The 21,141-nt window shown below is 41.1% G+C and overlaps 1 protein-coding gene across 1 annotated transcript in view; it reads left to right on the top strand.

Annotated features, from left to right (window-relative positions):
• Window positions 1-21,141, top strand: part of ADAMTS17 (ADAM metallopeptidase with thrombospondin type 1 motif 17) — a 191,470-nt gene that overhangs the window by 118,087 nt on the left and 52,242 nt on the right. Inside the window, exons 13-15 of the mRNA XM_037396065.1 lie at window positions 697-863; window positions 3,507-3,634; window positions 14,033-14,153. Of these exons, the coding sequence (XP_037251962.1) occupies window positions 697-863; window positions 3,507-3,634; window positions 14,033-14,153 (416 nt within the window). The remainder of the gene's footprint in view (window positions 1-696; window positions 864-3,506; window positions 3,635-14,032; window positions 14,154-21,141) is intronic.

A 21,141-nucleotide genomic window follows, 5' to 3' on the forward strand; every position in this document is an offset into this window, starting at 1 on the left:
TGGAACCACAAATTGTCTTCTGAACTGCCTGACTGTGCAAATTTAAATAATACTTAGACTTTAGGTATCATACTCAGTGTACCTTCCAAAGCCTAACTGTCACAGGTCACCAGCAGTTACAAGCGCCTTTACTGAAACTATGTGCTTCCCCCCCGTCCCACCTTTCTCAGTCATTTGCCTGCTCCATCTGAAAATAGGTTAGGACAGGAATGAGCTGCTGTTGAAGTCAAAGAAAAAATTTAGGTCAGCAGTGCAAAATTAGTCACATCCCTTGGTTTGTGACCAGAATGCAAACAGTTGAACACTGTATCTTCTAAGAAGGCTGCTTAGTGCCCAGAGGTGAATAGCATAATAGCCTTTTGGATTACCTCTTATCTGAGGCATGCAACGAGTAGGCAGCTCCTATTTATTGATCTGTGTATGGGATACTACAAAAGAACATGCTTCTGAAGTACTTCAGTATCTAAGCATCTGTTATGATAAGCCAATTATAGATCCAGAATTTAGCTTGAATAATTTTCTGTCAGAGCCACTGAAAGCAGGATTTGCCCTCTAGCAGGGGACATCTGAGAGGAAGGAACACCTGAATCTTCCTGGTATTTCAAGAGTTGCCTTGGACAGGGAAAGTCAGGCAAAGGCGTGTCTGTGAGAAGCTGTGCTGTTCCTGCTAACCTTGGTTTGTCTTTCCCGTGATAGCCCGGGGCCAGGTGGGAAGAACTGCCGAGGAGCCAGCGTGGAACACACTGTGTGTGAGAACTTACCCTGCCCTAAAGGTGTGCCAAGCTTCAGGGACCAACAGTGCCAGGCCCATGACAGATACACCAACAAGAAGAAAAGCCTCCTGACAGCTGTCATCGTCGACGGTAAATTTTTTCATCTTTCTCTGTAATTCTTTGCTGTTCTTTCACTGCAGCTTATCTCAACCCATCTTGATTTCATCTGCAAGACTCCCATTTGTTGGTGAGAAGGCTACAGTATGTTCCCCTTAGCTACAGCTGGAAGACTAATTACAACTAGTTGTTCTTTGTGCTGCCCTGCTGTTCTTTTAGCCACCTTGACAGAAGATGCAGAGATCTCAGTTCTTCGCTCATCTTTTTGTAATGCTGGGAGAGAAGTGCCTTTACTTGATTCCCAGTCTGAACAGGCAGCTATTTGGGAATGGGAGTTTAAACATTAGAAAGTTCAAATTAATTTTGAACTGAAAATAAGGATTCCCTGGGACATTTTTAATATGTGTCAATTCTGGGCATTTCAGCATGATTGCCTATCCTACTTACATTCCTTTAATGCTTCCTTTGCTGGATCTTATTGTTCATCTACTATTCAACCAGATGTTGGGGGGGATATGAAAAAGGATCGTAGTAATGTCCTTTCTGCAGGAACAAATATCTTTCACTGCACTCTGCTGGAAAACAGACAAGGCTAGTTTCATTTGGTCATCCTAAAGACATGCTTGAACAGAGTAGGGTGGTTTTGGAACTGATACCAGAAGACCAGACACTGGATAAGCCCTTTCCTGTGCTAGCAGTGACAAACTAGGTCTGACTCCAGCATTTACAGTACATGTACAGTCAGCATTTCAGTTCCTGTAGCAGAACCTCCAAGAGTACAATTCCTTCAGATGCCCCAGGAGACAGGCTGGGTTTGCTTGTTGTTCCCATCTGCCCCTCTCCCCAAATAGTGTTGCTGGGTGAATAAACAATGCAGAGCTACTTTCCTGACTAATTTCAATCACAGAAAACTCTCCTAGTTTTTTCCAGGGGTGAGCTGTTTCACTCCTTTCTCCATTTTCAATCAGGAGCTATGGGTTGCTGAGAGTCCTGTAAATAGGAGAGAAAATAAAAAAAACCCTAGATGATTCAGTGATATTCTCTGATCAGTGCTGCCAGAATTAGTAGCATACTGCAGTGGGAACTTCATTCAGCCACAGAATGGGAATAGGATATTTTTTGGCTACTTGAAGACTGAGCAAGCTATTGCTAAAAGATAATAGCCAACATTGTTCCTGCTACACAGCAAAGCCTGGCTCACCTGAGCCATCTTGCCCCAGTTTCCATGAATGCAAATTAGAAACCTCTCCTGCCCTGTTGCAGATCTCACAGCTGCGGAAAGAGAGTCTGTGCAGAGGCAGTCAGACTAGTGGTTTTCTGCACAAGCTGTTCTTTCAACAGCTTTCCCAGCTCCTCTGTTCAGTCTGCAAGTGAAATCAAAATCCAGCCTCTGTGAACTTGCTTTGCATCCGGCACAAGGCAGGGAGTTTGAACATCCACAGGATATGCCTGTAGTTCCTCTGTCAAGCAAGACAGATGGATAGAGGGCAGCTGAGCTTCACATCTCAATGTCACTGTTTATCGAAGCATGTTAGAGCACCCCTGCAGTTCTCCAGTACCTTTTTTCAGCATATCAAAGCACCACAATCAGAAGCATTTAAATAGACACAGATCCAAACCAACCTTGAGCTAATCTCCACTGTGCTTGAACTCTACTTAGATGTGTTAGTGAGGTGGGAGTTGATCGCGCTGGAAACTTAGGAAAGGCCTATGCCACTTAGCTTAGTGTATTGGCAAGCCTTCTCTCTTCTGATGAGTGGACGTACTTGACTATGCAGAACAAAACATGTTTCGATTTGGATGTCTATAGGTTCTCCCTTGGATGAAGTCCGTGAGTAGCAGAGTCAGCTCCAAAGGAAAACCATTATATTGCCTAAATATCTGTTACTAAAACGTATTGCAAATGCAGTCAGCAAATGCTGGCATCTGCTGTATGCTGCCACTTAATAATACAAATCTTTGAAAAAGCTTTTTTTCTTAACTCCTTCTCTAGCTAAACATAATAGTAGCTTTTCCAAAGTAAGGTCTAAATATATACTATAAAAATTACCTTTCGCATGGGTGAAAAATGCAGTCTTTCTCTACTGATATCTTTCAAATTAATTTGGGAGTTCTTTCTCTAGATATTCTAGCAGCATAGTTTGCTCACAGAAGTGTTTGTAGGACCACAAATACAAGTTTAAACTGATAACAGTATGTAATAGGTATACAAGAATGCTTTAAATTTATGTATATAAGTGTTCTTACTGGCAAACTGATGCAAGAAGTCAGTTCGTCCAGAGTAGAAATGGACTGGAGAACTTGTTCTTCTAAAACCACTGGCTGTAGCCTGAATTTTGCCTGAGATGCTCACACAGTGAGTTGGTCACTCATATCAGGCTGCTGAATGTTCCCTGTAACAAACATCTTCCGTTCAGAGACAGATACATGGAAGTGTACTGACTAAATGGCTTTCTGTGTCTTAAAAGCCCAATCTCATCAATGTAACCCTTTGAATATCGGTATTTTACAGTGGGGAAATGACAGGCCTAAATTGAAAGGCTTGTGTTCCTTCAAAGATAAGAATATCAACAGATACCTTTCCAGATCCACTCATGTAGAGACTGCACCACTATTTCCTCAAACACTTGTTTGTGCTGTTCCTAAAGGCAGTTGCTTTTGTATTTCTTTTTCCAGACAAACCATGTGAGCTCTTCTGCTCTCCACTGGGGAAGGATTCCCCTGTGCTGGTGACAGACAGGGTCCTTGATGGTACTCCATGCGGGCCTTATGAGACGGACCTCTGTGTACATGGCAAGTGCCAGGTGGTGTAACTTTCTTTTGTTTTATTTCTGGTGTCATGTATAGTCTGGGGCAGCAGTGTATGTCCTAGAAGAACAGGCGTCTGTGTGGGTGGCTGGGAGGCTGTCTGTGAGGTGAAAGGGCAACCCTATTTTATAAGACCCAACCCCATTGCAAGTGCTCCCCAGCCCTGTGTCTTGATCTAAGAATTATAATAAATGCCCAAGGTATGAGATTATTACTGAACAGCTGGGAACATTCAATGATGACATTTGCTTGTGTGTAGTCATCAAATGGCTTGGGTGGGAAGGGACTTACTTCTGTGAGGGGAGGAGATGGGAGTGGAAATCTGGCTTGCTTAACTGCTCCATTTTGGCTATTAGAGGAATCACTGAAAAAACACTGGTGCTGCAAACTGGATCCCAAATTGTCACTAGCCTTTTACAAATATTACATTGCCAGCACCATGATGCTTTTCAGGTCTACCTGGTTCCTGCCTAGAAATACTGAGGAAATGTTTTAATACTAGTTGCTCCTTGGCTGGTGCAGCTGCACAAACCAGTAGCTTCCCCGTGTGCTTTTTGTTGATGGTATTACTATATAGTCGCCAAGGTGAGTTGCTGCTGGTCCCCATCATAACTGTTTGAAAGGCCTGTTTCCCCTACATTAAGAAAAAGGTTCCTTTCCTCCCACAAACTAGGTTTTAAAGTTCCATGCAACAGAGAATATATGTTTAAAGGAGCAGATCCTGCAGCCCAGAGCACAGCCCAAGCCAGTTTTCTTTTGCCTCTCATCTGCATTGTCTTGCTTGGGTTACATAAAGAACAAACCAGAGAGAATGTAGCATAGGATTCCTTCTGCTGTACCACAGTGGGATAATCAGTTTCCCCTTGGTTGTCACCGAATGGACCAGCCAGACCCTGAACTTGCTTGTTTCCTGATGTCTCTGGTCAGACAAGTCAAGAATGGAAATGAAGATGACTCTGTTTGAGAGTCTTCAGATGTAATTCCCTTTACCTGGAGTGAAGATGTGATGGCTTATAACCATTGGAATGATGATTATTTCTCTCTAGGCAAATTACATATGGAATCAAAATTAGGTGTGGGAGATCTTTGATATACAGCTCTTTGTGGTTTGCTGGGCAGTGAGACAGCTTGTAGTGCAGTACATAGAATGCTTAGGGAGGCTGTCTCCTAAAGCTGGTGTTTCAGATTCCTTAAGAATTTAGTGGAGTTGTGTAGACCCATATTAACTGGACATTTAAGGCTGGGACAAGGGAGAAAAGAAAATGTTTATTTAAAGATCATAAATTACAGGAGGTCATTTGGAATGGGTGCTCCTAGCAATGGGTTGCAGTTGGATTCAAGTCATTTGTCACAGACATTATGACAGGACCGGTGCTTATGGTATTTCTCTCTCCTAATCATGTAGCATGTGTTCAAAGTTTGCTGCACATGTTAGTGATGTGAAAGACAGTTGAGTTGGCTACTGCAGCCTTGCCAGTGCTGGATTCTCCCTGGCAGTTCTTCCTCTAAGTTTTATGCTCATCTAAATTTGTATCCTGTGCTTGGAGTTCCTCTTTTCAGTATTAACCAGCCTGTTGTATCCACCAGAACAGCTTTCTAGCAACACTGTTTACTTCCAATAACTTCACTGGAGATATACTGGCTTGCCCTGGGGGGCACAAGGCGCATCAAATTTGTCATTATTTCTGATTTCTATGAGCAGTGATTAGGAACTACCAATTTTTATTGCTTTGAGCCTTCCAGGCAGGGAGATAAATGAGCATGATATTCACCTGGGTATAACAGAGGCTATGGGGACATAATGCAGCTTTACTAATAGCAATGCAACAATATAAGTGAAAAACCTTTTTCTGGGTTGAATTTTGCACTGCTGCAGGAGACACTTCCCACTGTGTCCTGCCAAATGCTGCTGAAGAGGCATAATTCAGTCATTCTAATTTATTCAGATGAAGAATCTGAATAGCAAGTTGCTGGGGAGCCAGCACGAGTTTGATTCTTTACATACTCTTTAATAGAAAGTTCTTTGAATAGAGCCAGGTTCTGGTGCATCCCAAGTTACTTAGTTTTTCCCTGTTTTCAGCTATATCTGAAAAAAACCTAAAAAACCCATTAATAGACTTTTATAGTAAGGCCAGCTGTGTACCTCCAGCTGTGTGCCATTGACCATTATGCTGGGCTGGCCAGCTTTACTGTTCCAAACATTCAGATCAGCCACAAATGGTAAATCAGACGTTATGGCAATGTACATTTTCTTCTTTGAGTGAGGAGCAGTAGCCAGCTCCCCTCCAAATGAAAACCTTTATGAGCACAGAGCTTTGGAGGTACATCATCAAAATCAAATTGCAGTCTAAGTCAGGGGCAACTGCCTTTAACTGTGCAGAGAGGTGATGACAGCTGCAGAACATTCAGTCCATTTGCATCTGGCTGAGAGAAAATGCAAAATGATCAATTCAAGCCGAGCAGATTTGAAAGCTTTGTGAACTCATTTATAATACTCTTCTGCCTTATATGCAATGCAGTGCAGTGCTGAGAATTGCCATATGTGACTGCGTACCCCATTTGCCACAGATACTTGTCTAACTAGCTGCCTATTAAACCAATTTAGTCGGCATCTTTATTTAATTACTCTTCTCCTTATTTCTTTACCCAGCATAGACAAAGCCTGGCAACAAGCATTGCAGGGGACTTGGAGAAGAGAAGAAGTGCTGAAATCAGAGGGTGGTGTTACTGTTATTTATTTTCTTGTGTAATCCTTCTAGTTAAAGGCTCTCAAAGGCAAGAATGACACATTGCCAGTATAACAGACAAATTAGCAGTAACCGTTGCCTGTGAACATCTAGCACAGGAAATGTAATAGCTCTTTTCCCTTCAGCAGGAGATGCTCCTAAATGAAACTCATGCATCGTTGTTGCATGATGAATGAATGTAGATGAACACGGCAAAGAAAAAAACCTGGTTTTGCAAGGAAAGCGGAGTTTTGAGAAGGGAAACAGGAACAGATTATTTGAAGCCTCAAAATACCCTAACTGCTTGTAGACACTAAGGGAGGAGAGTTTTCCTTCAGTTGTACTTTGTGAACTTACTACAATTTCATTTTAAAGCCACGAGCTGAGCTCCAATACAGTGTGAATGAAGCCTTTTGGTGTCAGCTTCACTATACCTGAAGCAAAATCATCATAAGCAACAGTATCCCTGTATTTATCACTTACATCTTAAAGCAGCTGGAGTGAGTAAACTTGCTTAATACTTTGGTTATACATAGAAGCACCAGACAGCAAAGTCAACACTAAATTTAGCATAGGGGTTCCTAAGTCGCCTAGACTTATTATAATCTTTCTCCTGGTCTTTGAGAAAGACATTCAGGAAGTCCTTTGAAATCATAAGGTCTTAATTCGATTTTGTCCTGTCCTTGTTTATTGGAGTGGGTTTTGAGGCTGGAAATTTTGTTCTTGATAGTGATAGAAGTTTTCCAGAAGGAGGACAAAATAAAAGGTTTGTAAAAGCTTCAGGGTTGATCTCAAAAATTGAAGTGTTACAAAGTTACACCTTTAAAAGAAACATTGTAATGACAAATGTGCTTATCCTTACCAACTTGTGGGCAAAATAGATGCCTTGTTCAACATGTATTCAGATTTTTGACTTTTTCTCCTTGAAATGTGCACAGTCTTCTAGCAAGAGGAATTCTTTATATCCTGGACTTTTCAGAGGCAGAAAATCTGTTAGCAGGCTTGAGAAGGAGAGCTGTCTGATGGATCTGAGGAGAAGGAAGTTGAGAGCTCATCAAGGCTTTGCAGGCTCTGTCTCTTTACTGCTTCCACAGTTTGCTTTCTGTAGCATGGGAATTGCAGTCGTGGGGAAGATGAGATAGGATGGTGCAACCTGCAGTTCAGATTGCTTTTATCATCTCATATTTCTATTCAAGTGACAAGTGGCTTTCAGAGAGAGGTTTCCCTGATGGTTTTGTTCTTCCTCAAGACTGTTCGGTGTATGTTTCGTGAGTGGAAGCAGTGCATTTACTAAATTACAGTTCTTCACTCCATGCTGCTGATGTTAATATAAAACTGCTGGCAGAAGTAGAGCTACAAAAGGTGTCAGATGTCACACAGCAGTGGTGTGGGGAGAAGACAAGCTGCTCAGCTGACTGTTATGACGCACATGACTTTGTGCTGGCTTTTCTCAAAGGAGGATTTGTCTGAGACTCATGATAGCATGAGAACTTTCCAGTGGGGACTACAGATTGTACTTCAGTATGTAATCTAAGATCTCTTTGAAAAGAGAGACCTCCTGTGTAGCGGAACCGGGCTAGAGATCAAGGGCAATCTTTGCTGTGATTTAACAATTTAAGAGGTGAAAACATTTTGGCTCCATCTACAGCTTTCTCATGAACGTTTTGTCATGTCACATCTACCTTTAATGTGCTGGTGAATCCACAGTACATTCAATGATGGCAAGCCACATATTAGGCTGTCCTGGCACAACAGAAAGATTATATAATGACTTTCTCCCCAAAGCAGTTGTTATACAGTATGAAAGGGGAGCACAAATTTGAAAATGGACACATTTTCAAAAATAGCTCTTGCAGATTGGATAGGCAGTGTCAGGAGAGGGCCACAGGTGGCGGAGGATAAATTGCAGTTGTCTACTGGACCTGTTGCTGGCAAACAGTCTTCTGCATACTCAATACCCACTTTTTGCATTTGATTGATGCATGCAGTTCTGGCTTTGCCTCCTCACTTGAGTATTTTCCATGTATTATTCATATTCTTGCATTACAAACTGTGGTACAAGATGTTCCAGACTGGGTAGCTTGTCTCTATACTTGGCTTAGCACTGTACTTTGATAAATTATTTAGTGTATGTGCACAAAATCCAGGATTGTTTGAACTACAGAAACCTGTTGTATAATTGCCGCCTTTTTTTTTTTTTTTTTTTTTTCAATTTCTGTGTCTGTAGCAATGCAATCTGAGTCCTAGAAAGAGTATTAAAGCTTTCGGTGAGTAAGGCATAGTGACAAAACCCAAGTTTGTTGATATCTTAATACTTTATAGTGTACTTTACAGTGAGATATGAAAAAAAATGCTTTTCCCCACTATTTTTCTTCTACATTAACCCACAGAAAGCATTTAATAGACAATTAATTGTGTTATCTACCTTGGAGGCTTTAGATTTTGCTTGTGGCTTGAGCAGCCAAGAATTGACTGGAAGAGAGGCTACAGATATATCATATACTGATAAATATATTTTATTTTCAAATCCAGAACTGATATGATAGATGCCTCTTTTAAAGAATGGGCACTTGATAGAAAATACTCTGTTATCTGCAGCCTCTTGGCACTTGTACAAATGAGGGCAGAGACAAGGTAGAATCAGGTCGGAGGTCTCAATTCAGATGAAGCTGGTTTGGAAGGATCAGAAAGGGTTAGCTACAGAAAGCAACTAAAGAACAGAAGCAAAGGAGTTCCCTGGACAGGAAAAGGCTTTGTATTATTTGCATGTTTGCTCATATAGCCTGTTCTGCTGCCAGAACACAGGAATTTTGACGCATAACGTTTACGCTCCATATGTAAAACAATGGTTATCAAGAATAATTGTATCTAGTATCCCCATTAACTGCTGAGGGATCTAAGCACAAAGTCCATGGGCAAGTGTAATTGTATATCTAATGCAGATAAGATAACGCTAATTTTAAATAGGCAGTGCATATCTCCTATTTCAGCAGAGCTGTTCTGATTCAGATAAAATCTGAAGGCTTGGGAAATGACAGGAGGATGTTTGCTGAACTAACTTCTGTGTGGACTTCTATTCATCACACAGATTTTGTTGTGGAACAGAAAAAGAAGTAACTTACAGATGAACTGCTTGATTAGGGATGCAGGCTCACCTTCTTGTACAAACCCTGACAGAGACCCATAATCCTCCACAAGAGCAGTCCTGTTTAAAACAAAGAAACAAGAATTCTCCTACCCTCGGATCTAAATGTCAGTTGCTCACATATGTACATTCCTTTTTCATGTGGCCCATCCCTGGAGGTATCAACGGACATTAGATATTATGGGCAAAAAATTGGCAGGGTAGATGAATCTGTCATAACCAGCATGCTCTGTACATGATTAATTTGTAAAATGGTACATGTTGCATCAATATTTGTATTTGATCCATTGAGACAGCTAGTTAGTTTGGCATATGGGAAGCATTATAGTTTTGTGAGCCTACAATGTCATTTCTTACACAGGGTGGGTGTATATAACAAAAATAATTGTGTTTATGTAGCAAAACATACTCACACAGGCTGTATCAATTGAGTTCTTGCACAGCCATTGAAAATACAAATAAAAATATAATTTAAAAATATCCAAGCAATATAGAAAACAGTTAACACAGAAGAATCCAAATTACGTGTATTCAGAAGAAAAGAGGAGTTTTCCTATGCTGGAGTCAGCAATGACTGAAGCTGGAAATACCACCCAGCAAGCAGTATTTTCAGATGTTTAATTATAAAAAGAGAAGAAGGAGGAGGGTGAGAAGGAAGGGTGGACTGAGATAACAGCTCAGACATAGTGAATTTCAGGCCTTTGGCTCAGCAAATGTGCTGTTACCTGCCAATTTAAACGTCAATGGGTAGTTCCAAAACACAATGTCGGAGTAGGAGAGTGCCTGGGTTGAAGATCATTAAGAAATCTGTGGGTATAGTTGTGACTGGCTGTGCTGGGGACTTGAAGCCCCAAAAGACTTTTAAAGTTTTTTGCCAGCAATCTGATGTTTTAATATGGGCAAGGGACTGTCTTTGGTTAAAATTGGTTCCTTTTTGTCCAATTGATGTTAATAGCACTGCAGGTTTTCAACAGCTAGTACATGCAGGAGGTGGAATTCCTGGATGGTGGCAACATCAGTCTCTTTGCCAAAGTTATGGATATTCCATGTTGGATGGTACAGGGAACCTCTAAGAGTAGAAGAACAGGGCTGACAGTGGCAAATGCTCCCACAGACTACTAAACATGGTGGTTACACCAGGCTGGCTTCTTAGTTTTTGTTCTTCCTTCTGAACACAGATAAACTCCAAGTGCTCTGCTCACTCTTTAAAGGATCATCTTGGTAAGAAAACAAAACTCCTTCCCTTCTCACTAGTCCATTCAAGACTGATGGAACTGAAACTATCCAGCTATCACTGGACAGGCTGGTCCGTGGACTCAGTCTGCTCACCTGCAGGATAACTCTTGGGTCAGAAAACATACAAGATGGTGTTTATGAGGTCTTCTTTTCTTCAAAATGTAAAGCTTCCTCTTTCTGCTTCTTAATTAAAAAAAAAAAGACTGTACCTTCGTTGGTATGCTGGCCTGTACAGGAAGCAGCACAAAACAAGTTAGAGATGATAAAGATCAAATAACTCCCTTGAACTATTTGGGTTTTAAGGGATTGTTTCTGCATTATGAAAACCTGACTTTTGAGCAGTTAAACTTGCATTTTCTCTTTGCATAGAGTAAATTAAGCCCTCACTTTTTTGAAAGCTTTATGCAGGTTGAGGACAGCTATATCTATTTTAAAATTGACAGTATAATACATACGTTTCCTTCAGATCCATGTTACATTCCCTGTTAAGGTCCTGATCTGAAGCATACAGAAAAATGTCAGTGAGAAGCTGATGATGTACAGGCTCGATAGGTCTTCCCCCTGGTCTGATGGGGCTCAGGCATCAGCTTCTGGCCCCCAGTGCTGGAATCTCAGGGACTTTCTTACCTTGGAGAAAGGTGGACATATCTCTCAATTAACAGTCCAAGGACTGCTGGTGGATACTTTCCTCCCAGGAAGGGTGATGCTCGCTGTTTTGCCCCCTTACCCTTCCAGCCCTGTCTCTTCCCCTTTGCACTTGTTTTGAAAGTGGCAATATTTTCAATGTGGGGAGTTTCCAAAGGATCTGAGTGACTGAGGTAATCACTGTAATGTATTTCTAAATTACTTTGCACCTTTTGGAATCTGTTGTCAAATCTTAAGAAAAGCTGCTTCATTATGTACTGTTATTAAATACACTTTTAGTTTGGAAATTATTGAAAGGATTGGAGAGGGGGAAATGGGCTCTAATGTTTATGCAGACAAGAGTAAAGTGCTTCCAAGGTATTTTTCTCCCATAAAGTAACAAGAATGCAGCAATTTTCATGATGAAGCCAAGAAAGAAAACTGTTCTATTCTCTTAAAGACTTCCCTTTGTAAAAAGCCATTTTCTGGCCCAAATCTGATGAGGGCTTTAATCCTCAAACCCTGGATTGAAGGGAAAGTCTGCCCTGTGGATGGGAGGGATAGTGCCATTAAAGGGAAGGCTGCAAGGGCCATTCCCAGTTCCTCCACTCCCAGGAAGTTAGGGTGAAGATGAAAGGTAAAAAACCACAACATTTTTGGAAGGTATATTTGTGGATTCAGTGGGTGCTCTTTCCATGCCTTCAAAGAGGGTCTCAAGTCAAAGCACGTCAATGACCTTGTAGATGTGGGAGGAAATGGCTTGTCTTGAAACCTAGCGTCAGAAAAAGGGGGGAACTTATTCTTTCAGAGGCTTTGCTGGCTTGCACTGGTTTACATTATCTGGGAAACTACAGCATAAATGCAAAGCATGTGATTGCTAACTCCCCATTCTTTGCCTGCCTCCGTTATAGCCCAACAGACTCCTCATGTAGCATTGGGAATAAGTGTGGTTCAACACTCATTATATTCCCTTTATTCATTTGTGTGCTCACATAGTGCTAATAACAATGCAGTACAATAAAAGATAGCACTAGAGTCTTAAATTAAATGCAGCCTTTCCAGTATCTCAGCAGGGTGGCAGGCAGGCATATATTTCCAGCTGCCTTTCAGCAACCCCATTAATAAATCATATTTATTTTCCTGGAAGGAGAACTGCTGGGACATCCTTCTGTTTTGGGGGCAGAATCACATTCAATATCCAAAAATTATTTGTTGGGCATGGGTGTCAAGTTTAAACTTGAGAATTGCAACTGCCAGAAACTCCAGAGTCCTCTTCCTACCTTCCTTTAACTCCCATTTATACGTTTTTTTTTCTTGTAGTTCTTGTCCACCAACTTACATGCTGTTCTAGTTAATGAGCAGCATTTCCCTTGTATGTGTTCAGGATGATAATTTTTTTCTCAGCATGTGTCTGTCTGTAATGATTTACCCAGACAAACACTGCATCAGAACACGTCTGAATGCTGGCAATCTTTGATCCCTCTAATACATCTGGACTTAGGCCGTGGCCAGTGTCTTCTGAAACAAGGGGAATGTTGGAGTTCAGGTCCAAATTGCATTGCTTACCCGCAGACAGTCTCAGATAAACAGCCCAAGTTCTATTAATATTTCCCTGCTTACCCTGTTTTCCAAAGTGTTTGTTGTTTTGATTGTTCCCTAAGATATCTCTCCAACTTTCCTCTGGCTTTATTTAAGAAGGCAAGGAAAGGAGAGACCTAACAGCTTTATTCAAATAAGTCTTATTAGTGGCAGGCCTGCTAACTCATTTGCCAAGAAACTGTTTTCCTACAGAGGATAAATCTTTAACTAATTTTTAATAGTAGAGTCTCCACTAATAACTTGTATAATGACAACTCTTATTTCGGTAGAAACTGATATTTTGGGAGTGCATTGGATTTTTATTTTTTTTCACAATTGAATGTCTAAGCTTAATACTGTGCAAGCCTATGGAAAATTTCATGTTGTGTAAACAATCTTATCATACAGATTGGCCAGATATGAACCTGACCTGCTTCCGCTGAACTACTTTTGTACTGCAGGTATTTAAGCCACCTGATTAATGAGGTCTTTTTTCAGATATTGCACAAGTGTAATCAGAACTGAATGTTACGTTCCCTGTTAAGGTCCTGATCTGAAGCAGAGCTCATTCAGTGAGAAGCACACTGGAACCTGTGACAGCACTCTTGAGTTTTTGTGTGGTGAAGGGCTATGACCAGGATTCTGGTTACATGGGTTAATTTTCATTCAAGAAAATGGCATTTTTCTCCTCTCTAGACTAAGTATCACAGTAGCAGTCCATTTCTCTGGGGTGTCCTTGAGGTCCTCAGATGGAAGTTGCTATACAAACATGAAACGTTTCAATCTGTTGTGTTTGAAGGAGGTTAAAAGTGGTACAAAATCTATGATGATATCTGGAATAACTATTGTTTCTGAAACTCTCTTCAGTTAAATCTTCTGAATCAAAGGTCATGCTCTTAGTGTTAGAGAAGGGAGTTGCTGAATAACCAAGTCAATGCCATTCCAAATGAGAGCTCCCTTGATTCACAGTGTTCTCTTCCCGTTCAGGTTTTCAGTCAGATGACCATCTTAGTCTTGACCTCAATGTCTAGAGATACTTTAAGTTTGCAAACAAAATAATGGGGACCTTTGGTTGTTGTCATTAGAAAATTGGCTGCGATGGAATCATTGGCTCAGCTGCCAAAGAGGATCGCTGTGGAATCTGCAGTGGTGATGGCAAAACCTGTAAAGTGGTGAAAGGCGACTTCAACCACACCAAGGGGATGGGTGAGTAACCCTCAGTAGCATTTGAGTGGAGTGGAGGTTCTCTTAACTGCTTGAGGAGAGTTAGAGTGGTAGCAATAGCTCTTCTTGGATAGCATTGGACCCATCTACTCTAGTAAACAATAAGAAACACAAAACAAAACCCAAGTCAATTCCAATATGATATTCTCTCTACTTCTTAGTTGCCCAGATAGCAGCCATTGCCTGTCTGAAGTTCAGAATGAAGTCATGTTTCTCATTTTTAATGCTGTTGATTTTAAATAAGAGACAAAATCACAGTATGTTTTCCAGCAGGAGGGAAGTCTGATTTCAACAGCATCTTTGAGCTTTTTGAGAACTCAGAATGATGCGTGTTGCAGATGATTCATGTTAGAATCAGGATATCTCAGCTAAATGAAAGAGCACTCCCCTCTGAATATTTTTACTGATTTCCTGCCAGCCATAGTATCCAGTATAGGATACAAGAGCTTCTGGTCAGAATTAAGACTTTCCCCTCTCTTGTTAAACGTTAATGTATATGCAGCTTGGTGTCTGAATTAGTCTTTGTTCCAGAGTTTCTGTATTGCAATTCTGAGAAACTTATCACACATCCTAATCAGGCAAAGAGAGGGAAAGCCAAATCAGGACTTGCAAGCTGCTCCAAGAGGAAGGAATTGTCCAGAAAAAAATTATTTTACATTCAGTGAATACAGAATTGCCATTTCTGTAAGGAGAAACTCATTTAACACATGCTACTCCAGGACAGAGTTCAGCAAAGCATACAAAGATTCCTTTTAAGCACACATTTCAATTCTGTCTAACTAAAGCAGCACCAGGGCTTAGACCCTTAATCAAAGTCTCAGCACTGAAGTTTGAGGCTCTGATTTTGTATGTGGACCTCTTCCTCTGCACCCTTCTCCTCCTCACCTTCCTCTGCGGAACCAGCTGTGATCTGTCAACTCCTCTGAGACGCAGGTAGGATTTCCCACCTGCCCCACATCTTTCTGGAGCACACTTATGCTGTTGTATTGCCAGGCCAACCTGTTGAATGATTTCCTGCATTACTGCCTTTGACTCTTTTGTTCCAGATATTTTCTACCTACTTGTGTCAAGGCGTTTGCATTAGATGCAAATGGTGGGAAAAGTTTCTCACTTCCATTGAAAAAAACTGTTCTCCATTCTTGCAGCAGAGTTTATAGCTGTGCAGGAACTTCTTAACTGCTCCTGAAGAGTAACTATCTTTTATCTTTTCCAACGAGACTCCAAAACATCTTGTGCAGATAAATAAGAAATTTCTGGGTCACTGCCAGGAGGTTGCACCCGTTTCCAACTAGACTACTTGAGGGTGGTAACTTTACAAGGCTGTAGGAACAGAACAGTTTCAGCCTTAACTGGTTGTCTGGCTGCCAGGACACTATAGGAGGCTTTCACCCCCAGCACCCTGTAACCTAATAAGAGGAGATGGCTGACTGAATCATGGTCAGTGTTCAAGCATTTATTGATCCTTATTCTTTGCTGATCATCTCAGAAGTGCAAACTTGTCAAAATATTGCTTTGTCAGTGCATTGTTTCCACCTTTACCCACCTCACATAATCTAGAATTTGTTTTTACAATTATAATCTCATAAACATTTATCATAAGTTTTGATTTATTAATTTGAAAGGGAAATACATTTTATGTGGGAATAGTTCTAAAAAGTGACATCCACGGTATGCCAGACAGTCTTCTTCTGGTTTGAAAATAATCTTTGCTTTTCATTTTTTTAAATTATGCTCTTTTAACGAGCATTCTAGCCTACTGAAATGGAAAGAATATTTACAGTCTTTTAATTGTTCACTGTTAATGTTTTCCTGCTTTTGGATTTCTTTTATGTTAGACACTGAAAACAGACTTGTTGTTTTCACTTATGATTCCCAGCCTCAATTCTGCAAACATTTTTTGCATTGTGAGTTACTCCCATCAATTTCTATTCATATACTGCTGTTTTGAAGAATCAGGTCCTCAGGTTAACTTACTGAATCTCTCCAGGAATGGTTCTGAGGTATCACAATTGAACATGACGTTACTCAAGAAAAAAACCGGCCTTTTTTCTTTAAATTGACATTTAAGTAAATATGTATAAAAATGTGACAAAAGTTTGGGCAAAGGAGAGTACACAATATGACTACAGTAACAGAACCAGGGTTTGGATATGTAAATGATTGCACAGGTCAGTGGCAAATCCCCACGAACTTGCTGCGATCCAAGTCAAGGCCAACGCACTGACTCAAGTATGCTGATTTATTATATCAGAAGAGAATAGACTTCAAACATCAAGACATTGATTGTTTTGGAGTGGTATCTGTTTTGGGATTTGCAGCTGCAACGTTTGGGCCAGATCCTCAGCTGCTCTGCACATGGGACTCCCTTGACTGCAGGATTGGTCCCTATATGTCCTGTGATTACAAATTATGTTGTCAAGCCCTGTGTTAACTGAATTAAATCCATGCCAAATCCTTTCTGTTTCTTAGTAACCAATAGTCATTGTAAGAAGGTTTCCACATGTGTGATGGCAAAAGCAAAGGCTGTTCCCAAGTGTTTCTCATGTAAGATACTTGAATGCTGTTTGCAGTGTCAGGGGGTGTTGGTGACATCCTTTGGTGTTGGTTCTTTGTCTTCTTTTGGTTGGATTAGATGGGGAGATTGGTATCAAACGCCATGGATAAACTTCAAGTCCTTTTACTATTTAGCTTGGTTTGTCAAAGATATCAAGTAGAGATCCTTTCCTTTCAGAAAACCTATCTACATGAAAGAAAGCCAAAATTTCATTAACCAAGTAAAAAGAACCAGGCCTATTTCTTTTTTTTTTTTTTTTTTTCCCAACCTTAATGTCACAGGTAAGGTTCTGCCACTCTGGAGGGGCACGATGGTGGAACAGTCAAAGTGTGTTATAGGAGGTCCAGCAGTTCAGATCTTGCCACCTGTTATCCAGGGTGATCCAACTGGAAATAGATTCCATTTCTCTTTTGTGGAGGTCGAAAGCCTTTATTTGTGATGCTAAACACCACGCACACTTGTGTGCAGCTGGCTGTCTTCAGTAGGCCAACTGAATGCACTTTTTAGACTGAGGTTTACTTTTGATTGGCAGCACGCCCTGTACCTATTTCTACAAAATAATTTTCCATAAACAAACACAGACTTGTTCTGAAGTCGATCTCTGTCTCCCTGCCGCTATACAGGGGTCCTAGAAATAAGGACAGCTCTTTGACTCGTATCTGTTGGGTAGCTGATTTATCACTGACTTCTGCCCAGACTCCAAGGCTGTGCCTGTAATGCTGAAACTTGTGTTGAGAGTGAGACCTGCATCCATCACTCTTGATTTCTCTCAGCCATATTAAGATTTTTAATGCTGCCCCTTTGCTTGTTATCCTAAAGAAGCACCACAGTTATTTGGATTTCTTTTAATGGCAGAATGTAATAAGGTGAGATATGCCAGCTGTTGTAACTATCATTTTGGGAAATGTAAAGTGTATTTTTGCTAGCAATTTTTTCTTTTTAAGACAGTGAAAAAGCAGGCTTTTTATTGTGTACACTACTTGTCCAGCATATATTTAAAAGAAAGAACGGATATTTGAACAGTAGTGCTGTAGTGCTGGCTAGGAGTGTCTTTAGCCAACACTAGAAACTCTTTTTTTTGACAGCGGAGTGTACATCTACATTATGAGAAGACAGAACCCTAGGGCTAACTGGGATCTCTTGTAAGGGTTTAAGAAGAACATGCAAGATAGATATCCCGGCAACCAGCTTCACAGCAATAGTAGGAGGCTATGAAATCTATCCATGGCTCTCCAGTGAAATGATTTTCTTCCAAATGAACTATCCCATGGCTGGAAGTGGACAGGTGCCGATGGAGGAATTACTCTCGAGCTAATAGCATGTGAGAATCATCATAGCTATTTAGAAAATGGACACATAGTTACCACTGACTGGATGTATTTCCACTCGACTGCAGCAACTAGCACTCAGCAAAAGGTGCAAAATGGGGAAGGGTCTTGGAAACTGAGATGTCCAGCTGGTACCCCAAAATGTTACAGAATCTGTGCTGACCATGACCAGCAGATAGGCAGGGCACTCTGATTTCCTTGGCTTCCACCCTGAGATCTTGGTTCAAAGCACTTTTGGAAAGTTTGGTAATGTGATGAGCACTGTTGACTTTCTCATACCTAATTTTCATGTGTATACAGGGTTAAGATATGAAGGTACAGTGCCCAGAGATCAGTACTTTCAGCCATGGGATAATTTTTGCTTTACCTCGGAGTCCGTCTTTCATTGCAATGTGAACCAGAAGGATAGTTTTATAGTAGATCAGTGACATTCTGAAGTTCATGCTAAACTTTCTGTTCTTTCTGGTAGTAATAACAATGGCTAACAATGGATTTTCCTGTGTGAGCTGCTTTCCTCTTGCAAATCTCTCCAGCATTTAAATGAAGATACAGTAGCCACTGTTCACATATTAATCTCCTTGATGACAAAGCCACCTCTTTGTTCTGGTGTCTCTCCTAATACGAGTTACACCATATAATTTGTATCTAGGATTTGCTTCAATCACAGTCTTACATTCCTGAGACACTGATGTAATGCAGATTATCCAGAAAGATTGGTGCGTGCCAAAGTAACTGTTCCCAAGGTGGAGTATACTACATCCAGCACTATAAATTATCAAATAATGAAGTTCTCCTGTTGTACTTTCAAAGCTTCATCTTAAAAGGCTGATTTATGGGTGAAATTACTAGAAATACTGCCTGATAGTTGCCAAATCTCATCAGTCTTTAACCAGTTCCTCATTTAAAGCAGAACTTTAAGCCCAACCTTGCAAACCCCTGTGTTGCAGACAATTATCCTAAGACCTAACAGATCTTTGAGAGTCATTGACTCGGGGCCAGTTCTGAGACTTTTTTTGATCTTACTAGCTGACACTTGATAATCTTTCTGGCAATCTGCAGTTACAGTTTGCTTAATAAAATGTGCCTGGAAAACAGAGGAGGTGTTTTCTGGTGCACTTATCGCAAAGATCAGGAATAGTCTGTGACCAGAAGCCTCACATTAGCTCTAAGGACCAGACTGGACTGGTGGTAGCAATCTGAGTTTGTACCTGTGGCAAATTTGCATGGATGATACATAGTGTGTTTGCAGTAGGATTTGACCACTAACTCACACAATATGGCTGGAAATAATGAATGAGAGTGTCAAGACACTCCCAGTGGGACATGCCCAAGAATTCTGCTTCATCTCTGAGAGGACAGGTCCGATTCATACAACTACAAAATGATTCGCAGTTCACTAACAGAAAAGTGAAGGTCAGCAGTCAGGTTTGTGCCACATGATCTCAGTGAGTTAGCACAATATGTTTCTTCTTATTCGGGAGCTGTGAATACAACCCCCTAAAGCCATCAATCAGGATTAGAAATTACATGAGGAGAAAAATCTGGTATAAACCCAAACTAAACAGTCTCCAGAACTAATATGCTATTAATAGCTTACACTCCACTATTTACTATTGTAAAAAGTAACATAAAAGTCAATTTTTCCACGTGGTGTTTCTCTCATGGCACAGTGATGAAATGCGAGCGTATTTATGGCACTAGCTGAACCTCAAGCACAGCACCACAGCTCGCTCACCTCTAAAGCAGTGTGACACACTCCTGGCTGCTGCTAGGTCAGGGGACAGATCCAAACTTCACTGAGGTTAGGGACTGGCTTTCCACTAAATTCGGTGGAACTTTGTATCCCACTCCTGCATGATTTAGCTCTGGGCATTGTATCTGGCATGTGATTTTAAAAATAAATAAGTAAATAATCCCTCAGTAGGTACATTAATTACCTGAAACTTGGGCATGTTCCAAACTGGCTTCCTAACAGGGCTGTTGAGGTGTGTCATAGGGCCTGTTTCCCCATGACGGACTGTCATTAATCACACCTTTGCTGTGTGCTCGTGTTTGGTGGTAATTGTCAATTGGGCTTATATGCAGATGCATGGGGTGCAGTGAGGATGTTTGATTCCTGATACACTCTGGTTTGACTGTAATTTGGTATCTCAGCTGATGAAAAAACAGCTCCTGGTAACGTCTAGAATAAAATCCAGCATCTGTTTGCTTTGATTTCATAATGGATTTCAGTATTGCCTTAAAAAAATTGACCCTGGAAGTAATGATTTTTCCCAGTGAAACCCACTCTGTAATAGCAGATGGGAAAGCCACTGCTCTGGCTTCTGTACACAGACATGGTTTGCAGCTTGGCTGTCCCTTTTTCTGTTTTTCCTGCAAGGAATGACTGACTGTTTCTGAGTGTCCTGAGTAAGGGAGAAGTAAGGAGGAAAAAGTGCAAAAAGAACTGAGCAGAAGGGTCACAGGGAGAGTGTCATTCAGATACAGTGATCAGGGAAAAAGGGAGTGTGTCTGGCCTAGATCAGCTACCCATCCAATGCACCTCTCAAAACTCAAGAGCTCAAGCTTTATTCATAGCGCAACAAAGGGACAGGTAGAAATGAATCCACAGTCTGAGACCCAAAATCCCTGTCTGTCTTGCTCTGTGTCATAGTAGTAAGAGAATCACTTAGTCCTCAGATGCATGAGGCCGTCAGCATCCTCCTTTGAGGCCCCCAGTGTCAGCATAGCAGAAGCATGGCCATACAGCTGCACTAGTCCCTAAAATATCTCCCGAACTGAATGCCAGAGGAGTCACTGTTCCGTATGCCAACACTTCTCCAACCCGTTGCTCTAGACGTCCCACAATTTCCATGAAGGCATGGCTGACACAGAACAGTTTCACACAGCCCTTTAAAACAAAAGAGGGGATGAGGGAACAGACAGGATAAGCAGCTTAACATCTGAAAGAAAGGGGAGAGCAATAACCCACAAGAGGTGCCAAGTTATACACTGCAAAGTAAACTAGGTGGCCAATTAGAAGGGATCAAGTCATGGTTGTGATGAGATTAGTGTCATTTACAGGGGCTTGATTCAGAGCCCAACAAAA

This window comes from Falco rusticolus, chromosome 7, assembly GCF_015220075.1.
Source record: "Falco rusticolus isolate bFalRus1 chromosome 7, bFalRus1.pri, whole genome shotgun sequence".
Lineage (NCBI taxonomy): Eukaryota > Metazoa > Chordata > Aves > Falconiformes > Falconidae > Falco > Falco rusticolus.